The sequence below is a fragment of the Nomascus leucogenys genome, chromosome 9 (genome assembly GCF_006542625.1).
Source record: "Nomascus leucogenys isolate Asia chromosome 9, Asia_NLE_v1, whole genome shotgun sequence".
NCBI lineage: Eukaryota > Metazoa > Chordata > Mammalia > Primates > Hylobatidae > Nomascus > Nomascus leucogenys.
The window spans coordinates 66127863-66154598 of record NC_044389.1 but is presented as its reverse complement, the minus strand read 5'-3'; the positions used below and the strand labels follow the sequence as shown (position 1 = coordinate 66154598).

At 39.8% G+C, this 26736-nt stretch overlaps 1 protein-coding gene across 1 annotated transcript; it reads left to right on the top strand.

Moving 5' to 3' along the window:
* Positions 1–839: 839 nt before the first annotated feature.
* On the top strand, positions 840–21693 carry COQ2 (coenzyme Q2, polyprenyltransferase). Its single transcript, XM_003265837.4, has 7 exons — positions 840–1235; positions 6535–6701; positions 11917–12038; positions 13349–13434; positions 15532–15665; positions 17753–17941; positions 21161–21693. The coding sequence occupies exons 1-7, from the start codon at positions 944–946 to the stop codon at positions 21323–21325; spliced, it is 1155 nt and encodes a 384-aa protein (XP_003265885.3). The 5' UTR covers positions 840–943; the 3' UTR covers positions 21326–21693.
* Positions 21694–26736: the final 5043 nt, after the last annotated feature.

The following is a 26736-nucleotide window of genomic DNA, read 5'->3' as shown; positions in this document are numbered from 1 at the left end:
AATTAAGTTTCCTGTTTTAGTCCTTAACCTGGAGTAACCTAATGTTAACCAATCCGTTATTTCTCTATTGTTGTTTCCCTGTCCCCGCCGCGCAATGAAAGTAATTTGAAGTGACCAATCCGCTTTTTGTTCTCTGCTTCTGCTTTCTTCAGCCCTTTTTCTGTCTATAAAGCCAACTTCCTCCGCTCGACTCTTTGGAATACTTATTCTATTTTTCTTTTTTTTTTTTTTTTCTTTTTTTTGAGGCGGAGTCTCGCTCTGCCGCCCAGGCTGGAGTGCAGTGGCGCGATCTCGGCTCACTGCAAGCTCCGCCTCCCGGGTTCACGCCATTCTCCTGCCTCAGCCTCTCCGAGTAGCTGGGACTACAGGCGCCCGCCACCACGCCCGGCTAATTTTTTTGTATTTTTAGTAGAGACGGGGTTTCACCGTGGTCTCGATCTCCTGACCTCGTGATCCGCCCGCCTCGGCCTCCCAAAGTGCTGGGATTACAAGCGTGAGCCACCGCGCCCGGCCTGGAATACTTATTCTATTTTATGGAATAAGGTGTTGCCCGATTCTATTTTTTGTTTTTTTCCTCAGAGACCCCGTTCTGAGTGTGGCCCAATAATGGAACCACAAAGTCAATCGAGATCGAGTTGTAAAAAGTTGCCCGATTCTATTTTTTGTTTTTTTCCTCAGAGACCCCGTTCTGAGTGTGGCCCAATAATGGAACCACAAAGTCAATCGAGATCGAGTTGTAAAAAATACAACTAAATTTACTGTAATTTTTTTGCCTTTTGCCAATAGAAATTCCTTTTTCATTAAGTATTCCTCCCTTAGAGTAAGCGACCACGATGACCCCTGTTTCACAAGTAAGGATGAGGCAAGGTTCTGCCCACACCGCGGCCCAGCCTGGCCGACTTGGATTGCATCCTGCGAATGCCACTGCGCATGCCTGCCGGGGATGACGTCAATCAGAGCTCGTCCCGGCCTCACCAGCGCCATGCTGGGCTCACGAGCTGCGGGGTTCGCGCGGGGCCTGCGGGCTGTGGCACTGGCGTGGCTGCCGGGCTGGCGGGGCCGCTCCTTCGCTCTGGCGCGCGCCGCTGGCGCGCCCCACGGTGGTGACTTGCAGCCCTCCGCCTGTCCCGAGCCGCGCGGGCGCCACCTCAGCCTGTCGGCGGCGGCGGTGGTGGACTCTGCGCCCCGCCCCCTGCAGCCGTACTTGCGCCTCATGCGGTTGGACAAGCCCATTGGTGAGTGCGGGCGGGCGGGCAGCCCGGGAATTTGCAAGTAGCAGCCTCCGAGTCGGCTCCGCGGAGCTGTCCGCGGCGGCCGGCCGGGGCGTGATGGAAATGAGAGCCTGAAAGCTTGGGCTTGGCTGCCGGCTGCCGTGCGCCCTGGGGCGAGTCACCTCGGGACACGCAGTCGGGACAGTCTCCTAAAGGACCCGCCAGTTTCACGTCTGTCTGCATCCTGAGCACCTGAAGCGGGCAAGATAATTCTCATTCCACAAATAATTGTTTAAATGGTGACTCAAGCGGAAGGTTCCGTTCTCGTGGCCCTCCTTCATTTATTAGAATGTTTGATCCTCTCCGCAATCTTATAAGGACCACAAAGACAATAATTAAGACAGTTAAGACGCTGAGGAAACTAAGGCTCCTCGTCAGAGCCAGACCTGAAGAACTCTGTTTTGATGCTGAGTCGGAGCTCTTTTACCTGCATCACCCATAAGGCAAAGATTTGATTCATTTGAACGCAGCAGGGACAGCGCTTACGGATTGCTTGTCAGCTCACAATCGCCCCCGACAGGAAGATTTCCCTAACCTTCCTATTTTAATTAACTCCTACCAACCTCACTTTCTATCGCTTTATCCGCAATTTTTCTTAATAGCACTCACCACTGACCTTATGCGCTTGTTGATTGATTGGCTTCTCCAGTAGTGTTAAGTGAATTAATAAGTTCCTACTACATTGTCCGGCCATAGAGATAGAAAAAGCTATGGAACCTCTTTGCTTTCAAGGAACTCTGGTCTAGTTGAAAAAAGACTATCTGGTGAGCTAGGAAAATATGGATCAAATATGAGTGATGCAGATAGGAAGTGCTACAGGAAAAAGAGAAATTACTGTGGATCACTTGCTGGAAAGTTTCGAGAAGAAGTTATACTCCAAAGGACAAGTTGATTTTGCAGAGGAGGGAAGAGATCTTAGTGCGGGAAGTATTTTTGCAAAGACCCAAGGGTGGAGTGTTAGAACACTAAGAATACAAGCCTGACCTGGAACACCAGGTGGGTGTGGAAAATGGGAAACGAGACTAGACAAGAACGTATCAGAAGAAGCTGGATAGCGTGGAGGAAGAAGTGAAGGATGAACCCCAGCCGATCTAGATGTTGATATTTGCCTTTGCAGTGTATGGAGATGTATTCAAAGGCCTAGGTGTATTTACTCCACTTTTGCCCATACAAGACCCGAATTAGGCCTTGCTTTTGGTATTCTAGATTTATTCACAACCTATTTGGGATTAGAGCACTAAGTTATAACAATCAGCTATCAAAGCATAAAAGCCTACTGAATGATAGGTACAGCCGTGCCATCATTGGGTGGCTGTGTATGACCCCTATGCGTTTTGGGGCCGGATTCACGTTGAGAAGCATACATTTCCAAGCCCAGTTCCAATCTGAAGCCTGACTGTAATTCTGTTCTGGGAGTCTGTGGCATGGAGTGGCAGTGTAGCCTTATAGATGAACATCTGCCATTATTCCCATTTCCCCAGTTAAACCTCTGGCTTCTATCTTAATGGCTGGACCTTCTGCCATGTAACAGAAGGCAACAAAGGGGTTATGAGCAAAACTTTGGAGCCAGACCTCTCGGATGTGAACCTCCACCCTGCTCATCTGAGGGACCTTGGTTAAATTACTTCACCTCTCTGGGCATCCGTTTTTCATCTGTAAAATGAAGATACTATTAATGATAATATGGACTTTATGAGGTCATGAAAATTCATTAATATATGTTAAGTGCTTAGAACAGTGCCTGTCATAATATGTGCTGAAGAAATAGCCATTATTATCTTAGAAATGGGGAATGGAGAAAATTGTACTTACAGATTGTGTATGTTAGGAAGATAACAGCCTGCATGGTTTGGTTCTAAATAAGGTGATCATTACAGGATTTTTCAGAAAACTAAATAGTACTATGTTAGAATTCACTCAACAAATGTATTTTGAACCCCTACCATACGCCAGAAACAATAATTGACAGGAGTAGAATTCCAGGTTTGATAATTCTTTATTTAAGTTCTTATTTTGTGGGATAATTGTATGTTCATTGTTTTACTTTGTTGAAGTTATATCTTGTTACCTTCACTGATCAATAGTAGGTTTCATTGTTTTTGAGAAGGCAATACGGCTTCTTTCAAATGGGCTGACTACCTTATGCCAGAAAGTTTCAGCAGGTGGCACTCTTTCCACCAAATTGGAAGTGTAATTTTTTGTTTTACCACATTTATGGGTGATTATGTTGTCTTAAAGATCATCTGTCTTTGATCTGTCCATCACCCCTCAGAACTTGCTCATTTTATTTCATCTCCCATAGAGTTTTTCCCTTTTCTACACGAAACATTTCTTTTTGCAATCTACTTGTCTCTTGTCTTTGCTACCTCTGTGTCTTTCTTCACAGAAAAGTATGGGGAATGAAAGTGTCATATGGAAGACAAAAAAAAAATGTTGCGAGGAATCAGTAGGGACAAAAGAACAGGTGAAACTGAAGTGTATGGAGAGATTTAGGGAGTACAGAGTGACAGCATTGGACTTAGGACACAGACTGCAGCCAGACCGTCTGGGTTGGAATACCACCTTAGCCTTTTTTTACCTGTGTGGTCTTGGGCACAATTACTCCCTCTCTGCATCAGTTTCTGTATTTGTAAAATGGTTGTAATAAAAATAGTGCCTATCTCATAGGCTTGTTGTGAGAGTCAAAAGTGTTCTGTGAAACCACCTGGTACAGTAAGTGCCATGTATCTGTTATTATTGTTGTCATAACATCATTAATATTGTCATCTCATAACGACTCTGTGAGATAGCTGTTCTCTTCCCTCATTTACAGATGAAACGAAGACTTAAGCCTCAAGATACTTTACTGTCTAGTGTCACTCAACTTACAAGTGGCAGACATAGAACTGAGAAGTCTTCTTACTTTCCCCTTCACTGTAGGAACCCTTGTCATCTGTAGGGGAGCTCTACAGATTCCTATCAGTAAGTGAATACGGCACTTTTAATACAGATTTTTGGCCAAGGAAGTTTTGTTCCTGACAGAAAACACTATAGGTGGTTACACGTCTTTCTGTCTAGAATTTTTTTCTTTTTAGTGGAACCTTCAGTTCTAATTGTACCAGGAAATAATAGCTGTGAAGTGGTATTCTTTCTTCTCTAGCCTAGGAGGATAGGATCAGCTATTCCTCTGTCCCTTGTGAACTATACTCATAGCTCCAGGGTAAAGAAAGTAGTTAAACCTACTGTGTTTTACTTAAACCACTCTGTTTATCTGTTTCCTCATCTGTAAGATAGGGTTATTAACAGTACCTACTATGTAAAGATGTTACTTGGGAGGCTGAGGCAGAAGTATTGCTTGAGCCTAGAAGTCAGAAGCTGTAGTGAACTATGACCTTGTTACTGCGCTCCAGGCTTGGCAAGAGAGCCAGACCCTGTCTCTAATATAAATATATGAATAAATAAGTTTAATATAAAGATGTCGTTGAAGATTAAATAAGTTTAGACATATAAAGCATTTAGAACACTGCCTGACACTTTATGAACACTCCGTAAATGTTAGCCATTGTTACTGTGGAGTACACCAAGTATGAGTCTGTCCAGGACAACCTGAATTCAGGTCTGGACTGACCATTTCTCAAGGTTTTAGCTTGAGGCTTCTCCTTGACTTTTCTGTTGTGTAAATTTAGATCCCCTTTGGAAAAGACCCTCTGATTCCTCTCTCCCTCCTCCCAAAACTAGCTAACTAACTTAGATAGTTTTGTTTTATGCCTTTGTAGGACCCTGTTCTTGTCCTGTTGCTGGATTGATCTTTTATTGTTATTGCTTATTTAACTGCATTTCTTTTGATTTACGAGCTGCATGAAGGCAGAAGCCACCTTTCTCTTAGCCACCATTGTATTCCCAGTTCTTAGCACAGTTCTGGCACAGAGTATATGCTTCATAAATATGTCTAAATGAATAAAGCTTAAACTTAGTGAAGCTTAAACATGATTACAGGGACTTTAGTCATTTGACCATTTTTCTTCAGGGTCTGAACTTTCTTTAGCCCCAAATCCCTTTTCTCTTGTATCTCTCAATAGGGAAAGAAAGCTCAGAATTTATCTAATAGACAGCATATCCAAACATCAGTTGAAAGACTTTCTTTTAGAAGTAGAATCATATTTGAAGTCTTTTATATAATCTATTTGCTTTTGTCTTAATTTCATCTAGTTTATTGGTTAAGTACTAAGAACTAACCCCATTTGTACATGTAGCTGCAAAGTACTCAGTTCAAAATAACAAAAAAACTAACAATTATAATCCCAGCACTTTGGAAGGCCAAGGTGGGAAGATTACTTGAGGCCAAGAGTTTGGGACTAGCCTGGGCAACATAATTACCTGGGCATTGTGGCTTGCACCTGTAGTTCTAGCTACTAGGGAGGCGGAGGCAGGAGGATCACTTGAGCTCAGGAGTTTGAAGCCACAGTGAGCTACGATTATGCCATTGTACTCCATCTTGGGTGACAGAGTGAGACGCTGTCTCAAAAAAAAAAAAAAAAACTAGACCATCTTAGTGTATTGTACTAACAATAGTAAAGGAAATTTTTGCTAACTTTTTTGAGTAGGTAATGTGTGTATATGATACAATATTCAGAAGGTGCCAGGGTATAGAGTGAAAGGCAAGCCTCTTACCCCTGTCTCCTGTCCACGCAGTTCCCCTCCCCAGAAGCAACCATTATTATATGTTTCTAGTGTGTTCTTCGTGACACAGTCTTTGAGCATATTAGCATTCATGTATGAATGTTTTATATGTAGGTACATATATATATTTATATACACATATAAACACACAATAAACAATTTTTAAGTTGTCCTTCACAAAGGTAGGGCCATTTTGTAACCCATTAGAAATACATAAGAGTATTCAGCTCCCTAGAGTGTGTTGTCAGATGTTGGGTTTTGCCAGTGATAGGTGAAAATTTTTATCTCAATGTAGTTTTCATGTGTGTTTCTCAAAGTTGAGTATCTTTTCATATGTATAAGAGCCATTTGTATTTCTTTTGATGTGAATTTTTATTATGTGTTTTGTCTGTTTTTTAATTGGACAATTGATCTCTTTCTTCTAGGCACTCTGCATAGTAAGAGGTCCTTTGTGATTCGAGTTGCAAATTTATTTTCTCGGTTTTGTCATTTTTTTTTTTTTGACTTATAGTGTTCTTTATTTCTTTGGTATGTGGTGTTTAAACAAATGAAGACAGTTAACTGACTTAAATTTGTACCTTTTTGTCTTTTTATTTTTGCTTAGGAACCTGGCTGCTGTATTTACCATGTACCTGGAGCATTGGTTTGGCAGCTGAACCAGGTTGTTTTCCAGATTGGTACATGCTCTCCCTCTTTGGCACTGGAGCTATTCTGATGCGTGGAGCAGGCTGTACTATTAATGACATGTGGGACCAGAACTATGATAAAAAGGTAATTTCATCCTGAAAAGGAATAGAGAGGCTCTTCTCAATTCTGCAAAATAACATAGTGGTATCACTTTTGAATGCCATATAAAGCAACAAGATCATTCAGTGACCACAGAAATCCAGCATGGAAAGTGCCAGGATCAGTTGAATAGCTGGTATTGCAAAGTGCAGAGTACAATACTTCCTTTCTCAACGCAAGAGTGGCCCCAGGGGCAAGGTGTGTAATTTATTATTATAAAGTGAGTTGAGAATTTGGAAGACTGAGGGTGAGGGAGTTAAAGGTTAGGAGTGAAAGTGAAAAATCCATCCTGAACCTTCAAGTGTCAAAAGATCTGTCATCCCTTCCTCTGAGATGTATTTTAGAGCCCTAACTATTCTTACGTAAATCAAGTGAATCAAGGCAGCCCTTGTTGGCGTTTCCTATAATTGTTTATTTTAAAAACATAACTTTACCCATTTTTTCTCCTTAGAAAAATAATACATGCTTGTTCTGAAAAATGTAGATAATATAGAATTGTAATCAATGAAAAGTGCAAATCATCCTTATCTCCTCCTCTTATCCCCTAGAGAAAACTTCAGTTAAGAACTTGATGCATTATTTTTCTCTGGATTTTTTTTTGTACCTGTTCTAATGCGTGTGTATAATTATTTCTTTGTTCTTCAACAGACAGTTATTTTCTCAAGGAAAGGGGCCATCTTATTTGCCTTTTTATCTTAGCAACTATGCCATAATTAGTACAAGATCATTAAATTCTTGAGTAAATAATCAATTGAAATTTGATTTTAAAAGAAACCCACATTGAATTATAAAAAGTGAATAATCTTATATAAACTTATATGAAGTTAATAATCACTCCTAGTTTACCTTTTATGTAGCCTGAATTTTCCTTACGCAAGGCATACCTGTAATAATTTTTAGTTAATAGAATAGTGTTGCATGTGTGTGTGTGTGTGTGTGTGTGTGTGTGTGTGTGTGTGTGTGTGTGTTTGAGATGGAGTTTCACTCTTGTTGCCCAGGCCTGGAGTGCAGTGGTGCGAGCTTGGCTCACCACAACCTCCACCTCCCAGGTTCAAGTGATTCTTCTGCCGCAGCCTCCTGAGTAGCTGGGGTTTCAGGCATGCACCACCATGCCCGGCTAATTTTGTATTTTTAGTAGAGATGGGGTTGCTCCACGTTGGTCAGGCTGGTCTTGAACTCCCGACTTCAGGTGATCCACCTGCCTCGGCCCCTCAAAGTGCTGGGATTACAGGCATGAGCTACCGCCCCTGGCCATTAGTATATTTTTAAATTCAAAAACATTTATTGGTACTTGCTATGTGGAAGACCCAGTGGCAAGTTCTAGGATTGCATCGATGAAATACAACATTCTTGACATTCAGGGTTTAGTTATTATAAAACAGTAGAAGTCTTTTGAGAATAGTGTTCACCAGAGAACTTGCTGAAGACCACTTACCTCAACCTAAGGGAGAGGGTTAGAGATAACTTTCCAGGCCGGGGTGACCTTTGAACTCTGAAAGAATAGGATGGCAAAAAAAGAATGGGCTAGAGGGTGAAGGTTTCTCTAGACAGAGGGAACAGCAGGTCCAGAGGCATGGCTGTGAGATGAGTATGTGTTTGATAGCAGCAACTACATGGTCTGCGTGTGGCTGGAGGATATGGGATGTAGTAGAAGAGTGGCAGGAGCTGTATGGTAAAGCATTTCTCTGACACAACTGGGATGCCTTAATTTGCCAAGAGATGCACACTGTCCTTTTTTTTTTTCTTTAAAAATGTTTTTGTTTTTATGGATTTAGGGGTACAGTTACAGTCGGGTTATATGGATATAATGTGTAGTGGTGAAGTCTGGGCTTTTAGTGTACCCATATGTAGTATGACCTAATGGGTAGTATTTCATCCTCCACTCCCCTCCCACCCTCCCACCTTTTGGAGTCTGCAGTGTCTATTATTCCACTCTGTATGTCTCTGTGTACCCATTGTTTAACTCCCACTTATAAGTGAGAACATGTGGTTTTGACTTTCTGAGTAATTTCACTAAGAATAATAGCCTTCAGTTCCATCCATGTTACTGCAAATGACGTGATTTTGTTCTTTTTTATGGCCTTGTATTCCATGGTGTATATATACCACATTTTTTAATCTAGTCATCCATTGATGGACACTTTGGTCGATTCCACGACTTTGCTATTGTGAATAATGCTGTGATAAATGTATGAGTGCAGGTGTCTTTTTGGCAAAATGATTTCTTTTCCTGGGGGTAGATGCCCACTAGTGGGATTGTTGAATTAGTAGTTCTGTTTTTAGTTCTTGACAAATCTCCATGCTGTTTTCCATAGAGATTGTACTAATTTACAGCCCCACCAACTGTGTATAAGTGTTCCCCTTTCTCCACATCCTCACCAACATCTGTTTTTTGACTTTCTAATAGCCATTCTGACTGGCGTAGAAGATGGTATCTCATTGTGGTTTTAATTTGCATTTCTCTGATGATTAATGATATCTGACTAAGTCCCCAAAAGAAAACACAACAACAACAAAAAAATAGACAAATGAGACTTAATTAAACTAAAAAGCTTCTGCATAGCAAAAGAAATAATCAACAGAACAAACAGACCACCTACAGAATGGGAGAAAATATTTACAAACAATGCGTCCAACAAAGGGCTAATGTCTAGAATCTACAAGGAGCTCAAACAACAAGTAAAAAAAAACCCATTAAAAACTAGGCAACACACATGAACAGACATTTTTCAAAAGAAGACATAACAAGCAACCAACAAACATATGAGATACACACTTTCTTGATTTGGAGGTTCACACATCCTGGTCAGTTTTATTCTGTACACTCTATGAATGAGGCTTCTGGCATATATCACTTCAAGATAATTCTTGAACATGTTAATAGTAGTTCATCACTTTAAAAAATTTCTAGCTTAGTATAAGCCTTCCAGAAAATGAAAAATAGTGCCATAAATTAGTAACAGTTTATGAAGCATGGGTCTGTTTAGATAAGTGAACATTTGAGATTAAATATTTGAAGGCAAACTGCAAAATTCCGAATTGCTTTATCTTATTTGGTAGACAGACTCTCCCCTAAACGTTCACATCCCACACTCTTGACTAGAGTTAAAACTAATTACATAGATTTTGACTTCTGCTTCCAGGAAGATGGAATAGATGTATTTTCCCTATTCTTTCCACTAAGTATGACTAAAACGCCTGGACATTATACATAAAACAAACATAAGAGGACTGTGGAGAAAAAGGTGGCAGACTGGCTAGGGACCTCAGGACCCAAAGAATTTCCTAGATTTTGTTTTTCTTCATATATCCCAGACTTGGAACTGAAGAAGCCAGAAATCTGGAAATGTCACTGGGCACAGACAGGAAAAAAATAAAAAATAATTTAAAAAAAAAAAAAAAAGCCCCTTGGCAGGGGCCAGTGGAAACCAGATTGGGAACGTGAGCTTGTAACCCCAGCTGGTGGCAATTAGGCAGCATCTCCCACCCCCTTCTTTTGCCAGAGCAGTGTCAAAAAAAGTCAACTGAAATAAAAGGTTTAAATAAGATTCATAGTCTCATGACGTAATACTTAAATGTCCAGATTTCAGTTAAGAATCATTTGTCATACCAAGAACTAGGAAAATCTCAACTTGAGTGAAAAAAAGACAATCAGCAGATGAACGACACTGAGATGGCAGAGATGTTAGGATTTCTTAGAAAGATTTTTAAAGCAGCAATCATAAATATGCTTGAGTGAGCAATTACAAACATGCTTGAAACAAATGAAAAATACCACCTCTCAGCAAAGAAATAGAAAATATAAAGGAGAACCACATGGAAATTTTCGAAGTGAAAGATATAATAATTGTAATAATAATTCAGTGGTTGGGCCCAACAGCAGAATGGAGGGGACAGAGGAAGGAATCAGTGAACTGGAGATAGAATAATAGAAATGACACCATCTGGAAAACAGAAAATAGACTGAAAAATTGAAGACTTTTGGACTATAACAAATGATCTAATATTTGTTTCATGAGTCTTGGAAAAACAGGAGAAAGGGGTTGGGGCTGAAAAATGGTTGAAGAAATATTGGCTATAAAAGCCCCAAATTTAGCAAAAGACATAAACCTACATATTTAAGAAGGTGAGCAACCTCCAGACACGATAAACACACAGAATCCTCACCTCAATACATTATAGTCAAACTTCTGAAAACTAAAGAAAATTTTAAAATCTTGAAAGCTGTGAGAAATACGAAAAGCACAACCTGTAAGAGGAAAAATTGAATTTGCACTTCATCAACAAATTTTTATCTGTTAAGGACCCTGTTAAGAAGATTAAAAGGGCTAGGCACTGTGGCTCACACTTATAATCCTGCCATTTTGGGAGGCCGAGGCAGGCGGATCACTTGAGGTCAGGAGTTCGAAACCAGCTTGGCCAATATGGTAAAACCTTGTCCTTACTAAAAATACAAAAAATTAGCCAGGCGTGGTGGTGGATGCCTGTAATCCCAGCTACTTGGGAGGCTGAGACAGGAGAATTGCTTGAACCCGGGAGGCAGATGTTGCAGTGAGCTGAGATTGTGCCAGTTTGTAAATATTTTAGGCTTTCTCTGTGGAAATTGAACACGTTATAGCTAAATAGCTGATAAGGAAGTTGCTTTGTTTTTTATTTATTTGTTTGACACAGGGTCTTGCTGTGTCACCCATGCTGGAGAGCTTGGTGCAATCATGACTCACTGCAGCTTCAACCTCCTAGGCTCAAGCAATCCTCCTACCTCAGCCTCCCCAATAGGTGGGGCTACAGGCACACATCACCATACCTGGCTAATTTTTTTTTTTTTTTTTTTTTTTTTAATAGAGACAGCGCCTCCCTATGTTGCCTAGGCTGGTCTTGAACTCATGGCCTCAAACAATTCTCCCACCTCAGCCTCCCAAAGTGCTGGGATTACAGGCTTGAGCCACTGCACCCAGCCAGGAAGTTCCTTTGTTTTGTTTGTTTAGAGATGGGGATGGGAGAAAAGAGATGAGTGATGGGAATTTTTAGTTCTTTTCAAAGCTATTTTAAATATGAAGTTTTGATTCCTGACAGTACTTAAAATGTTGATTTCTCTCTTCATTCATATTTGTGCCTACCGTGGGCCAGTCTCTTCATTAAATGTTTAAATAAATGATTGAGTCATTACGTGAAGCTAAGGTATCTGTTTTTATGTTTTAAGGTTACAAGAACAGCCAATCGTCCAATAGCCGCTGGAGACATTTCCACTTTTCAGTCCTTTGTTTTTCTTGGGGGACAGCTAACCTTGGCACTGGGTGTTCTTCTGTGTCTAAATTACTACAGGTATATTAAACGTTTTCCACATCGTGTATAAAATCTCTCCTTTGAAATGGAGAAAGTAGGAATAAAATGAAATATCTTTATCACAAAGTTGTTCATTTGCTACTTATTAAGCATCTGTAAGTTAGCAAGTGTAAGTAACTCACCACACATTTTTAAATCTGCTTCAAGAATGCTTTCAGCCAAAGGAGTTAAGAAATGAACATTTAATTTGTTTTGAACCACCTTCAGTATTTGTACTACATTCCCTAAGGGACACAAGGCAATTTCATAGGTTTTCTAAGTGTGTGCATGGATGTGTGTGTATACACCCACACATATATGTATAATTTTATTTATGTTGACAGTATCTCTAAAGTAGACTTCAAGCAGAGGTGATTATACTCATTTTGCAAAAAGAGGAACTATGTCTTTCCTAGGGTGGTGTTAGTAATCAATGACTGAAGAAAGAAGTGGGAGGACTCATTCCTATATCTCTTAAACAAGACAAAACGAAACTTTTGTGTATCAGATTGCGGTTTACAAAGTGCTTCAATGGGAGAGAAGAAAGACGAAAAGAGTTACTTTACATGCCTTGCCCTGATAGCATCAATTACATGAAAATACCTTTGGAAGGTTATTTCTGGAAGGGGTAGTGTTAGATAAACTTTGAGGTCCTAAGAACATCTTATTTTATCACGTTTTCATAGGTGTTTCCTTTTTTCTAGAAAAGTAACACTGCATCATATATATAAGGAGGGATATCTTGACTCTAATTATTAGTTGGGACATCTCAGTTTATTAGATGCCTTAATGTTTGCAAACAGTTCAGAGAGGCAGTAACATTTGATAGTTAACATTTGGTGGTTGATAGGTTGGACTCTGGAGCCAGACTGCCTTAGGTTTGAATCTAGGCTCTTCTATGACTAGCTATATGACAATTAGCAAACTACTTAATTTCTTTGTGCTTCAGTTTCCCCATCTGCAAAAAAGGAAGAGAATAAAACTTTATATTATAATACCTGCCTTTTGGAGTCATTGTGAAGATTATAATGAATTAACAAGTGTGATTCACTTAGAATAGTGCCTAATACATGATAGTACTCTATGTGTTAGCTATTATTTTGTTTGATTGTTTTATAATATTTAAAGTAGTTTTCTACTCATCCTTTATAATAGGGAAAGTCAAAGTCTAGGAAGATAACTTACATAAAATATAATTTAAGATAAAATATATTTTCCAATTAGTATTACTTACGTCGTTGTCTTAAAGTATTTCGTGGTTTCTAAGAGGTAGTGGTAATAATCACTTTAATCGTTTTTCCTCTTTTCAGTATAGCTCTGGGAGCAGGATCCTTACTTCTTGTCATCACCTACCCACTAATGAAAAGAATTACATACTGGCCTCAACTAGCCTTGGGTGAGCTTAAAATAACTAAAAGTATTTCCTTTGATACTTGCAAACTACACTTTTATGGAGAGATAGGTAAATAGGTAAAGATGAAATGACAAATCAGTCATGTAATTTTCCTAACCAATAGTAGATTTTCATATTTTAAAGGAGAGCAGTTAGCTATTTTTATTAGCTAAGAAATATTGCATATTTATTAGGGTTATCATCATCATCATTTTTTTTTCCTCTCCTCTCTTCCCCACTCCTCCCCTCCCCTACCCTCTCCTCTCCCCTCTTCTTCTCTGAGACAGGGTCTTGATCTGTTGCCCAGGCTGGAGTGCAGTGGCACCGTCTCAGCTTACTGCAGCCTTGACCTCCCAGGCTCAAGTGATCCTCCCACCTCAGCCCCCTGAGTAGCTAGGATTACAGGCATTCACAACCCTGCCTGGCTAATTTTTGTATTTTTTGTAGAGACAGTGTTTCGCCATGTTCCCCAGGCTGGTCTCAAACCCCTGAGCTCAAGCGATCTGCCTGCCTTGGCTTCCCAAAGTGCTGGGACAATAGATGTGTGCCATCACACCTGGCCATTGCTTTCTGAAATGCTTTTTTAAAAATCTATATATGTCATGAAAAAATGTTTGATCTACATGCCCTGAAGAATTTGGAGAATGGGGTAGGAAGCACTCTGTGGCAGGAAAACAAGGGTTAAAGTGTATGTGATAGCTTAGACAGCTCGTATTCTATGAAGCCTCTCAGGAAGCAGTTAGACAGTCTCTTCTGGGCTACCATAGGATTCTAATCCGGCACTTACTCATTTCAGCAGCATTAATTCAACCAAGAATATGTTGAGAGCCTGCTATGGTCTCCGGTTAATAAATTGTGGCCCAGCATTTAGCGTAGCACTTGGCACGGTGTAGGTATTGAATGCATACTTGTTGCTGAAAAGAAAGGAAGATAGTTAGGTAAGCAGGTATCAGAATCTGTTGCAAAAATATCTATTCCCATACTTTTCTATTCTATTCCTAGAATGATTCTAGTTCTTTGAATCATTTTTTTCAGTGAATGAAAGAAATAAAAGCAACTCAAGAAATTGACGTGAGCCTGATGTGCGGGAAAGTTGTGGTAGAATATTTATCTTTTTCTAAGATCCTCTCATTGAATGTTCTCTTTATTAAATTTTAAATTATATTCTCAATATAAGCATTTCCTATCTATAAGATAATATTAAGAAGCTGGTATATTTACTCCAAACATTTGCCAAACTCCTACATTTACTTTGTGCCAGGAATTGCAACAGGTACTGGGGAAATAAAAAATGACTAAAACACACTGACCATCTTTAAGGAGGTGGAGATGGAGATTACAGATAAACAGGTCATTGCAGTACAACGTGGCAGGCAGGAGTGCTATGGGACCACAAAGGAGAGGCACTTAATCAGTTAAGGAGGGGACATGAGTGGAAATAGGTAATATAGGAGGAGAAAAGGGGTTTCTGAGAAAAGAGATCTGGGACACATTGAGTTTAAGGTACATGAGCAACTTGCAGGCAGAGAAGTCCAGCAGACGGTTCAGTATGCAGTCTGGAGCTTAGGAGAGTTATCAGGCTTGCAAGTGGAGATTTGAGAGCTGTCAACATGTAGGTGTTTGTTTACAGTCCTCAGAGATGATGCCCTTGTGGAATAAATCAGTGTTCCTATGTATATTCATGTTTCTGTAGCTGATAGGGGAGGCAGAGTGGTAACAGAAAGAACATGGGTTTTTGAGTCAGATAAATGTAAGTTCAGATTCCAGCATCTACTGTTATTGGTAGTGCCGTACACCATACTAGGTGGGATAAATCTTCTCTTTAAACCTCCTATTTACTTAATTAGGGGATATTATTCTTTTTATTAGCTCTGTTACTTTAGTTGTTAATTAACCTCTCTGAGCCTGTTTTCTTTTTTGTAAAATGGAGCTAATAATTACCACCGAGAGTTGAAAGGGTTTAAGGAAGGAACCCACAGAAAGCAGCACACACAGAGTCTGATACCCAGGAGCACTGAACGCGCTCCGATGCCACTCCTTCCCTTTAGGATTCTAAAGTACATATAGACTTTCCCCCTTTTTGTGTTTTGCTAATTGTAGGCTTGACATTTAATTGGGGAGCGTTACTTGGATGGTCTGCTATCAAGGGTTCCTGTGATCCATCTGTTTGCCTGCCTCTTTATTTTTCTGGAGTTATGTGGACACTAATATATGATACTATTTATGCCCATCAGGTAAAGAAATTATCGTTTCTTAACTTTGGTTTAGTTGTTGCTGTTTTTAAAGAACCAAATTAAGGAGAAAGCATTTTTTTCTAAAATTTGTTGTTGTTTTTTAAGAACTTTAAGAACCAAATTAAGGAGGAAGAATTTTTTTTTCTAAAAAGAAAGTCATTCACAGTTCCATGGCTCCAACAAAAATTTTTTTATGTTTATGTGTGTTTACCAAAATTCAACTCATTTATTTTATTTACAAGCAATAAAGTAGTATTTACTATATGCCAGGCACTGTTTTAAGTACTTTACAGACTTAATCCCCCAACAGCCTTTGAGGAAAGTACTTACATTATCCTCATTTAACAGAAGAGGAAACATGTGAAGAAGTATTTGTCCATGTCACATAGTTAGTGGGTGGCAGAACTGCGATTCGAACCCAGTGTTCAGACTGCTTTTAACCACTACATTCTCCTGTCCCTCTAATCATTGAATTATGCAACTTTTTTACTTGGTATAGTTAGTGAACATTTTCCCATATTTTTACCAATTCTTTGTCATTGTCGCTTTAAGACTATGGACTATGAGATAGTCCATGCCCCAATTTAACATGCCATAAATTTGATGTACCATAATTGAAAAAAATTTAACAGTTTCTCTATTTTGGCTACTTAAGCTGTTTCTGAGTTTTCACAATTGTAAGTAATATTGTTCTAATCATTAATACTTCTTGAATAGGAGTTTTTCAGTTAAATTTTTAGAAGTGGTATTATTGCCTGAAAGGATTATATGCATTTTTATAGCTTTTGATATTGCCTTTTTGATAAATTCCATTTTAAAAACTCATTTTTTTCTTTTACATTTGTAAACTCTCCCCCAGCTTTAATGAGGAGTAATTGACAAATAAAATTATGCATATTCAAGGTATACAGTGTGATGATTTGATAGTACATGTTCTGAGAATACATTTATAAACTTTTCAACAAAGTTTTTCTCAGTATTTTTCTGAAAAATGATTATGTATTCTCAATCATTTACTTGAAGAATATGTCTGGATTTCATTCTGTTTTCTTCCACTAAACCCCCTATGCCCTGCTACATTTGTAGTATCATGAAAAGGCAGATCTGTAATCAGTCTTACTTCCAAAGTGAAACTTGACTTACAGGTTAGAAGAGATGCCTGTACTTTTTGCAGTAAGGTCTGGAATGAGTGCTTAGGATACCAGTACTCCAATTAGATTAACAACTTCAGGAAAACACCACATACTCATTGGCACTTTTGTGGTTCACATGGTAACTCTAGACACAGTTTGCACCCTGAAGGTGATTCTAGTATGAAAGGAAAAACAGAAACACCCACAGTCATTGTTATTTGGATTTGGGCCCCAAAAGAGAGCCTGTCAGGTTGCTGTCTGCCGGTAGGTCAGTGCAGAGAGTTCAGCATGCAGCCACTGATACCACATGACCATCATTATTTACAACAGTATGTGGAGATGCTTACAGGTAAACTTGCTGGGAGAAACCAGGCAGCTACATGTGGCTATATCATCAAGACCTAGCTCTACCTAAACAGGATTTGATAGGAAAGGCAAGGGATAGATTGGGCTAGAAGTGGAAAATGAGTGGATGTGGTTAGGTGGTAAGTGAGCATTTTTCTACATCTGTGACTTTTGCAAGATTGAAACTAAAATGTATAGGAGATCATTGAGATTTGAGAAGTCTGAGGTAGAGAGGAGCTATGGGAAGAATTAGAGCTTAATTTTAATCCCAACACTAAAAATATAGTTAAAAGTCATTATAGGATTATAACAAATATAATGGTATATAGAAATGAAGCTGGATGGTGATTTTAGCAGTGGTGTTTAGCTTTGATTGGCCTGCACATTCATTACTGATCAGGCTGTTTCTGAGTTACTGTCATCTTTCACCGCTTATGGTATATCTGCATGTTCTTTAAAAGACAATTTCTTCTGAAAGTAGTTAGTGGTAATTGGTTGCACAACCTTGTGAATATACTAAAAAACACTAAATCTGATACTTCAAAATGTGAATTTTATGGTGTGTGAACTAAATCTCAAAAAACAGTTTATTTTTCTTTCTGATATTAGGACAAAAGAGATGATGTTTTGATTGGTCTTAAGTCAACGGCTCTGCGGTTCGGAGAAAATACCAAGCCGTGGCTCAGCGGCTTCAGTGTTGCAATGCTGGGGGCACTGAGCCTAGTGGGTGTGAACAGTGGACAGACTGCTCCCTACTACGCTGCCCTGGGTGCTGTAGGAGCCCATCTGACTCACCAGGTTTGACCTTTTTCTTATTTGTCCCTCATATTTCATTGGTATAAATTATAAAAGTTATTTAAACCGTATGCCCTCTGTGTTTACCTGGCAAGGAACTTCTTAAACATCTACTTGGCTTGCACTACCTTTAACAGACCCCCCTGCCCTCTGGCCTCAACTTATAAGAAAGCTAGCTATAGTATTTTATTTTATTTTTATACTTTTTTTTGAAACAGGGTTGTCCAGCCTGTCATCCAGGCTGGAGTGCAGTGGTGCAATCACAGCTCACTGCAACCTCTAACTCCTGGGCTGAAGCGATCCTCCCACCTCAGCATCCTGGGTAGCTGGGACTACAGTCATGCACCACCATTCCTGGCTAATTTTTTTATTTTTTGTAGAAATGGGGTCTTGAGATTTTGCCCAGGCTGGTCTCAAATTCCTGGCTTCAAGCAATCTTCCTGCCCTGGTCTCCCAAAAGTGCTGGGATTACCAGTGTGAGCTACCAACCTCAGCCAAGGTATATTATTTTTAAAAAATAATATAGGCCTAAATCCAAATTTTCCCCTCTGATTTTCCTGGAATTACTTCTGATTCATGTCTGGAAAAATTTCAGCGATATCTGAAGCTTGTGGTTTGAGTTGAATTACTCTAAAAGCAAACTGACAGATAAAGCTTTAAAAAAAAAAAATCTGGGTTTCTAGTGATGGTTAGTAGACTAATTATTCATAAATTTGGTTTCTGCTGGCATAAAGACCAAGGCCAGATAAGACATGAAATGCGGAACATGTCAAAGTTCTGCCCGTAGAGAGCAGGAAGCTGTCATTTCAGGATATTCACCCACACCACATCCCCTACCTGTCAGAAACTTTTGTTGAGAATCTACATTGTTGACTTGTAAATGAATGAACTAAATCTAATTTTGATTAAATCACTTGCTAATAAATTGACTATATTTTTATATCAGTGTTATTGTTATTTTCATTAAACAGAATCAAAAAGGTATTCATGGTGGATCACCTGAGGTCAGGAGTTTGACCAGCCTGGCCAACATGGCAAAACCCCATCTCTACTAAAAATATAAAAGTTAGCTGGGTATGGTGGCGGGCACCTGTAATCCCAGCTACTCGGGAGGCTGAGGCAGGAGAATCACTTGAACCCAGGAAGCAGAGGTTCCAGTGAGCTGAGATCATGCCACTGCACTTCAGCCTGGGCGACAGAGCAAGACTCCATCTCAAAAAAAAAAAAAAAAAAAAAAGAAGGTATTCATGAAGCTGTATTTAGATGACTGATTTTATACAGATTATTGCCAATTACTATCAGTATAGGCAAGACTCACATAACATGGTATGAAGGAAATCAGAATTTGATGTCTGTAAAGTAAACCATATGCTGTGTCCCCTCTGCTGTTTTCCTCACTGTGAAAACTAAAATGTGAATTGGTGACTCTCCAGGATGTCACCATTTTTCCCTTCAGAATTTCTCAGCATCCCTTTTTGGTCATAGCTCAGCTCCATGAGGGCTGACATTGTCATTTGATTGTCTGGTCTGGATAATGGGTATATGTTAATATTTAAACACCTGAATATTAAATAGTACAGGAAGGCAAAAATTATTAAGACAATCACAAATATTATAAGGAATACTCGGCCAGGCGCAGTGGCTCACGCCTGTAATCCCAACACTTTGGGAGGCCGAGGTGGGCAGATCACCTGAGGTCAGGAGTTCAAGATCAGCCTGGCCAACATGGATAAACCCTGTGTCTACTAATAATACAAAAATTAGCTGGGCATGGTGGTGTGCACCTGTAATTCCAGCCACTCGAGAGGCTGAGGCAGGAGAATCACTTGAACCCAGGAGGCAGAGGTTACAGTGAGTCAAGGTGGTGCCACTGCACTCAAGCCTGGGTGACAGAAGGAAACTGTGTCTCAAAAACAAAGGAAGAAAAAAGAAATACTTGGAGCCCACTTTATATTTTAAATCGCATTTATGGTCCTCTGTCCAGTTTTTTGTTGTTGTTGTTTGTTTTGAAACAGAGTCTTCCCTCTGTCACCCAGGCTGGAGTGAAGTGGCACGATCTTGGCTTAGTACAACCTCCACCGCCTCCTGGTTTCAAGCGATTCTCGTGCCTCAGCCTCCTTAGTAGCTGGGACCACAGGCACATGCCATCATGCCCAGCTCATTTTTGTATTTTTTTAGTAGAGACAGAGTTTCGCCATGTTGGCCAGACTGATCTCGAACTCTTGGCCTTAAGTGATCCACCAGCCTCAGCCTCCCAAAGTGCTGGGATTACAGGCATGAGCCACCACGCCTGGCCTCCCTGTCTGGTTTTCGATACAGTGTTTAAAGATGGACGTAGCCTTTTAGTATTTAAAGAGAAAGGAACTCATGATAATTGTAAGTCTGCAGACCACATAATAAAGAATAGTCCCCCATGCCTAAGGAAGATAGGAACATACATGAGACTTCCTTAGTGTATTTGCAGGGCTACCATGGGGAAAAAGGAGTACACTTGTTCTAGATTACTAGCAACAGATTTAGGTCTCTAGCTCCCCTTCCCTAAATGTAGGTGCCTGAACAGGAGAGATTTAGAAATGTGGGAGGGCATTTTTGGTTATCATAATAAACTAGGAGGGGTGACTATATGGATGATGGCCAGATACAGTCAATATCTTGTGCTGCACCAGATTGTCCTGCATTATAGAGAGTTGTCCTGCCCAAATGGGACTTGTTCTCCATTGAGAAACTTTGCTCCAGACACTAAAACCAGAACTGGAGGGTAGGAGTTGCAGGGAGACAGATGTTAGATAAGTCACTATAAGGAAGAACTTTCTAAATAGTTAGAACTAAAAATAGTATGGGTTGCCTCACAAGCATTCATGCAACCCTCAACCAAAGTTCTTAGGAAACAGCTTGGATCATTCCAAGTGAAAAATATGGTAAATTTTTCTTTTTCTTTTTCTTTTTTTTTGAGATAGAGTCTCACTCTCTCACCTAGGCTAGGAGGGTGCAGTAGGGTGATCATGGCTTATTGCAGCCTTGACCTCTTGGCCTCAAGCAATCCGCCCACCTCAGCCTCTTGAGTAGCTGGGACTACAGGCATGTGCCACCGTGCGCAGCTAATTTTTCATTTTTTATATTTGTATTTTTTGTATTTGCTGTTTTCTCCTCTGTGTTAACATGTTTGTTATGACCCAAAGTCCAGACTAAGTATTAATATAACTTTGTATTCCTCTCTTGCAGATTTACACTCTAGACATCCACAGACCTGAGGATTGTTGGAATAAATTTATCTCCAACCGAACACTGGGACTAATAGTTTTTTTAGGGATTGTCTTTGGGAATTTGTGGAAAGAGAAGAAGACAGATACAACAAAGAAGAATATAGAGAATAAAATAGAAAATTAATGAATGAAATTTATCTAGGAATTATTAAAACTTTTTACAAAATATAATTAAATTTGAATACAAAATCTGATACAATATGTTAAAGAATTAAGAACCTGAAGATGAAGATTTAGAGCATATTTACCTGGATTTTAATTCAATTATTTGCTAGCAAAATTCCCCCTTGTCACAGAAACCAGGGACTCTTCAGGATTTGAGATGGCCTTGAGTATTTTAGTTGATACACTCTTCTGCCCATTATAATTCTCACCTGAAGTTATGAGGATTGTACGGGTTTTGGCACTTTAGAAAAAGCCTGATGTGGGTCTTACATAAATGAATGTCTGTATAAGAAAATGGACTCTTTTTTTTTAGGGAAAAATAAAAGCTGTGGAAAGTTGGGGCTTACTGTTCTTTATTGTGACCTGTAGTCACTGCCAAAAACTGTAATTTAGGAAACCAATTCTGTTTTTTTATGTTTTAGGAGAATTTAAATAAGCAAATAGAAGTATTTAGCTATTATAGCCACATGTACCACTGTTTACCAACCCTGACTTTTATTTGGGAGATTTGGTCTCTGTGTGCAGTCACAGTGACCAGAACAAACAAGTGGGCAGTCACCAGAGACTACCTTGATTTTCTGTCTGTATCTTTTTTATCTTATCCCATTATAGTTTATAGGATAGTGATATTTAAATGTTTACTGTTTTTTCCTTTACCTGCCCTCACCTTCACAATGTTCTCAACACAGTAGCCAGAGTAATTCTTTTAAAACCTGAGTAAGGTCATGTCATTCCTCTCCCCAGAACCCTCCAGGATCTCCCTAGGTCACTCAGTACAAAACAAAAGTCCTACCACCTTCCAGGCCCCCCATGATCTGGCCTCATGTCTGACTTCTCACACTCACACCTGCAGCCCCACTGGCCTCACTGTTCCTTAAACAGGCTGGGCAGACTCCTACCCCAGGGCCTTTGCATTTACTGTTCACTTTGGAAAGTTCTCCCCAGATCATGTCTTACTCCTTCACTGCAGAACCTTTCTTAAATGTCACCTTCTCTAAGAGGCTTTTCTTGGCCATCTTCAAAAATCTAACATACAAATACCACCCATACTTCCTATCCCCTTGTTTTTTTTTTTTTTTTCTCTTCAGCTCTTAACATTAGCAACCTAAAATATACCTTACTTGATTTAAATTGCTCTCATAGAGAGTAGGCTATAGGGCAGATAGTCATTTGTGTATGTGGGTGTGGGCAGCAGTAAATATAAAATTGCATGATGATGGCGACGACAATGATGATGATGAAGATGATGATGCAGCTAACATCATTTACATATACCAGGCACTGATAAGCGTAGGAAAAATTATTTAACTGTTTACTCAGCAAATACTGAGCCACTGAAAATGACTTGGGTCAGTTGTTGCAGCTGTAACTTTGCTATAGCAGCAATGAGTTGAAGGGGAGAAGAATTAGGAACATAGTACCCGACTTTTGAGGAAATATGATTGGCTTTGATTTTAACAGAATAGACAGTTTAAATCTATGTTGATTTCTGTTTTCTTACAGATATGACCCTATATTTTAAAATGCTTAAAACATCTTAACCCATTGCACTGGTTCCAATTAAAGAAGGGTGAGTACAATGTACTTCAATTTTACAACATTCTCCTTAGTTTATGAAAGTTAAAAATGGAACAAATTTTAAAATCACTAAAAATCCTGCAGCTTTTTTGTGATCATGGGACAAGAGAACATAACATTAGTTCCTACACGCTCAAAAAGCTTATTCTCAAAAAGCTGCTTAAACATAATTGAATTATTTTAGTTCTTTTTCATTTTTCCTTCCTTCTCCCAGTAGAAACGCTGAAAAAATACTATAAATGGGTAAGGAACAGATTTTTAAAAAAGAAAAAATGATGAAGTAGATTATTAGTCTCTAGAATCACAGACTTACAACTCAAGTTGGAAAGACACACAGTAGTCATCCATCTAGATCAGGAGTGTCAGTCCCGGGGAGAGTTGAAAGGATCATTGCCAGGAGTTTGTGATAGTTGAAATGACCAGCATTGCCTTGGGAATTTATTCAGCGGGGAGGGCTTTTGCCCTACTCTTCTGCTTCAAAGTCACTGTGAGTTTTTCAATAGAAATCATGTGAAAGAACTTTTTAAACTGTGGACAATTATCTACCACAATTTCATAATGGAGTGGAGATTAGGATGGGAGCTACAGGGTCTAAAAAGTAAATGAATACAACTATTCCAGCTCTAACTGACCTGCCCTCTGAATTTCCAGAGCACTTGGTGGGTACCAGTGGAGCAGGAGCTGTGAATGCCAGTCACAGCCACAGCTTGCCAGGGTTGGAACCTGCTTTAACACCTATCAGTTGGGTGATCTTGGGCAAGTTCCCTGACCTCTCTGTGGCTCACTCAGGGATAATCATAATACCTTTCTCATGCATTTCAAAATTTTCTGTCTTCCCCTGCTAATGGAGATTTCATGGTAAGTGGGAACTTGTTTGTCTTATTCATTGAAATATCCCCAATATACCACATCACAAGGGCTGCCCCTCCCTCTTCCCGGATTTCTTGGCTAAATTGTTTAATGACTGTACCTGATTTTTATAATCTGGCCTCATCCTAATGTTTCCTCCAACTCAAAAGTACACCCTCCCCCCTCTGGGCCAGTTCTCTCTCTGGGCTGGTGGGTGCCAGTGGAGCAGGAACTAAGGACGCTATCATGACGACAGCTTGCCAGGGTTGGAATCTACTGTAACACCTGCCTACCAGTTGGGTGATCTTGGGAAAGTTCCCTGATCTCTCAGTGGCTCAAATACTCAAATAGGTATAATCCTAATAACTTTCTCATGGATTTAAAAATTCTCTGTCTTCCCTTGCGAGAATGGAGACTTCATGATAAGTGGGATGTTGTTTGTCTTATTGAAATGTCCCCAATATACCACACTGTAAGCACTCAGTAAACATTTGTAATTTTTGTACATCAGGTGAACTAACATTAGAGTTACTTGTCAGACCTGGTGTTAGGTGCAACCATTAGAAATTACTAATGCTGGCCGGTCACAGTGGCTCACACCTGTAACCCCAGCACTTTGGGAGGCCGAGGCGGGTGGATCACGAGGTCAGGAGATCGAGACCATCCTGGCTAACACTGCGAAATCCCATCTCTACTAAAAATACAAAACATTAGCCAGGCGTGGTGGCGGGTGCCTGTAGTCCCAGCTACTCGGGAGCCTGAGGCAGGAGAATGGCATGAACCCGGGAGGCGGAGCTTGCAGTGAGCCGAGATCGCGCCACTGAACTCCAGCCTGGGCGACAGACCAAGATTCTATCTCAAAAAAAAAAAAAAAAAAAAAAAGAGAAATTATTAATGCTGTTCAACAACATAAAAAGTTGACTATGTGAGGTAACATTATAAAAACATTTTCATGTACGTATCATCAAAACTATTTAAGAATATAAGTAATGCTATTCTCTGCCCACCAGGTGGCCTTGCTCTGCAGGAGCAGTCACAACTCTAACAACACTGCAGCATAACACTGCCTTTTCGATAAAGCTGTTTTATTCTGTCTCTGGCTTGCCCTTTGCCCTTCTTTCCTGGGCAAAGCCAAGAACCCTCGTGGACTAAGCTCCACTTTGGGGCTCATTTGCCCTGTATCAATGGTGACACCTATTTCTTAGGGTTAATGTATAATTTAGAGACTATGCGACACATTTAATATAGGTGCTGGCATACAGTAACTAATTTTTAACTTTAGAAATTAATCAGGCCAGGAATGGTGGCTCATGCCTGTAATCCCAGCACTTTGGGAGGCCAAGGCAGGTGGATCACTTGAGGTCAGGAGTTCGAGACCAGCCTGGCCAACATGGTGAAACCCTGTCTCTACTACAAATACAAAAAAAATTAAAATTAGCCGGGCTTGGTAGCACGCACCTGTAATCAATCCCAGCTACTCAGGAGGGTGAGTGAGACATGAGAATTGCTTCAACCTGGGAGGCAGAGGTTATACTATACTTCTTTTGTAAAATCTACTTTTTTCACTTAATATTTTCCCATGTCATTAATGCTTCTTTCAATACATTGGTGTTTTTTGGCTGCATAGGTTTTTATCATATGTATGCACTGCAATTTAATTAATCCTATCATGGAACACATAGGATTTCAATATTTGCATTTTTTCCTTCTCACAAGCACTAGGGCCATGAATAGATTTGTATCATTGGGCATATCTGTGAATATTTCTGTAGGAAAAATCCTAGAAGCCGAATGTCTTTGTGTATATGCATGTACATTTCCAGGGATTGGAGGGTAGGTGTGGAGGGTGGAGTATGGTGGTATGCACATTTTAAAGGTTTTGGATTCATTTTCTCAAATTACCCTACAGAAAGGTACACATTGCTAATAGCAGTGCATGAGAGCCTCTTTCTCAGACCTTGGCCAATATGAAGAGATACTATTTTTAAAACTTTGACACATAGGCAAGAACAATATGTGGTTTCACTCACAACTCTGTGATCACTAAAGCAGTTGATCTTTTTCAAAATGTTTTTAGAGCATTTTTATTTCTTCTGTGTGAGTTGCCTTCATGTCTTTGCCCATTTGGTTATTGTTGTTGTTGATGTGTGCTGCCTCGTTCATTGATTATATCCCCAAGATCTGATATCTGACATACTTAGACTTGTGCTCTCATTTTATAAGATCATCGTGTTATTAATTGTGATGGGATTTTGGATTTCTTGCTTTCTACTGAACTATCTCTTCCATGGAGAAGGTAACATTAAGCATTTTTATAGTTGTTCCAATTAATATGTATTATTCAGACAGTCATTAAACATTTGTTGAACATCTGTGTGCAGGCACAGGCTAGTTGCTGCAAATACAGAGATGACTTAGACAGTTTCTATCTTCAAAAAGCTCAGAATCAGTAGCTGGGATTACAGGCACGTGCCACCATGCCTGGCTAATTTTTGTATTTTTAGTAAAGACGGTTTCACCATGTTGGCCAGGCTGGTCTCCAACACCTAACCTCAAGTGATCTGCCCACCTTGGCCTCCCAAAGTGCTGAGATTACAGGCATGAGCCACTGCACCTCTTTCTTTCTTTCTTTCTTTCTTTCTTTCTTTCTTTCTTTCTTTCTTTCTTTCTTTCTCTCTCTCTCTCTTTCTTTCTTTCGCTCTTTTTGTAGAGACAGGATCTTGCTTTGTTGCCTCTCTCTTTCTTTCTTTCTTTTTGTAGAGACAGGGTCTTGCTTTGTTGCCCAGGCTGGTCTTGAACTCCTAGGCTCAAGCAGTCCTCCTGTCTCAGCCTCCCAAGTTGCTGGGATTAGAGACGTGAGTCACCCCATTCAGCATAAATACTTTTTTTTTTTTTCAAATAAAATTGTACATAAAACCCCAACAAATACGTACAGATGGAAAT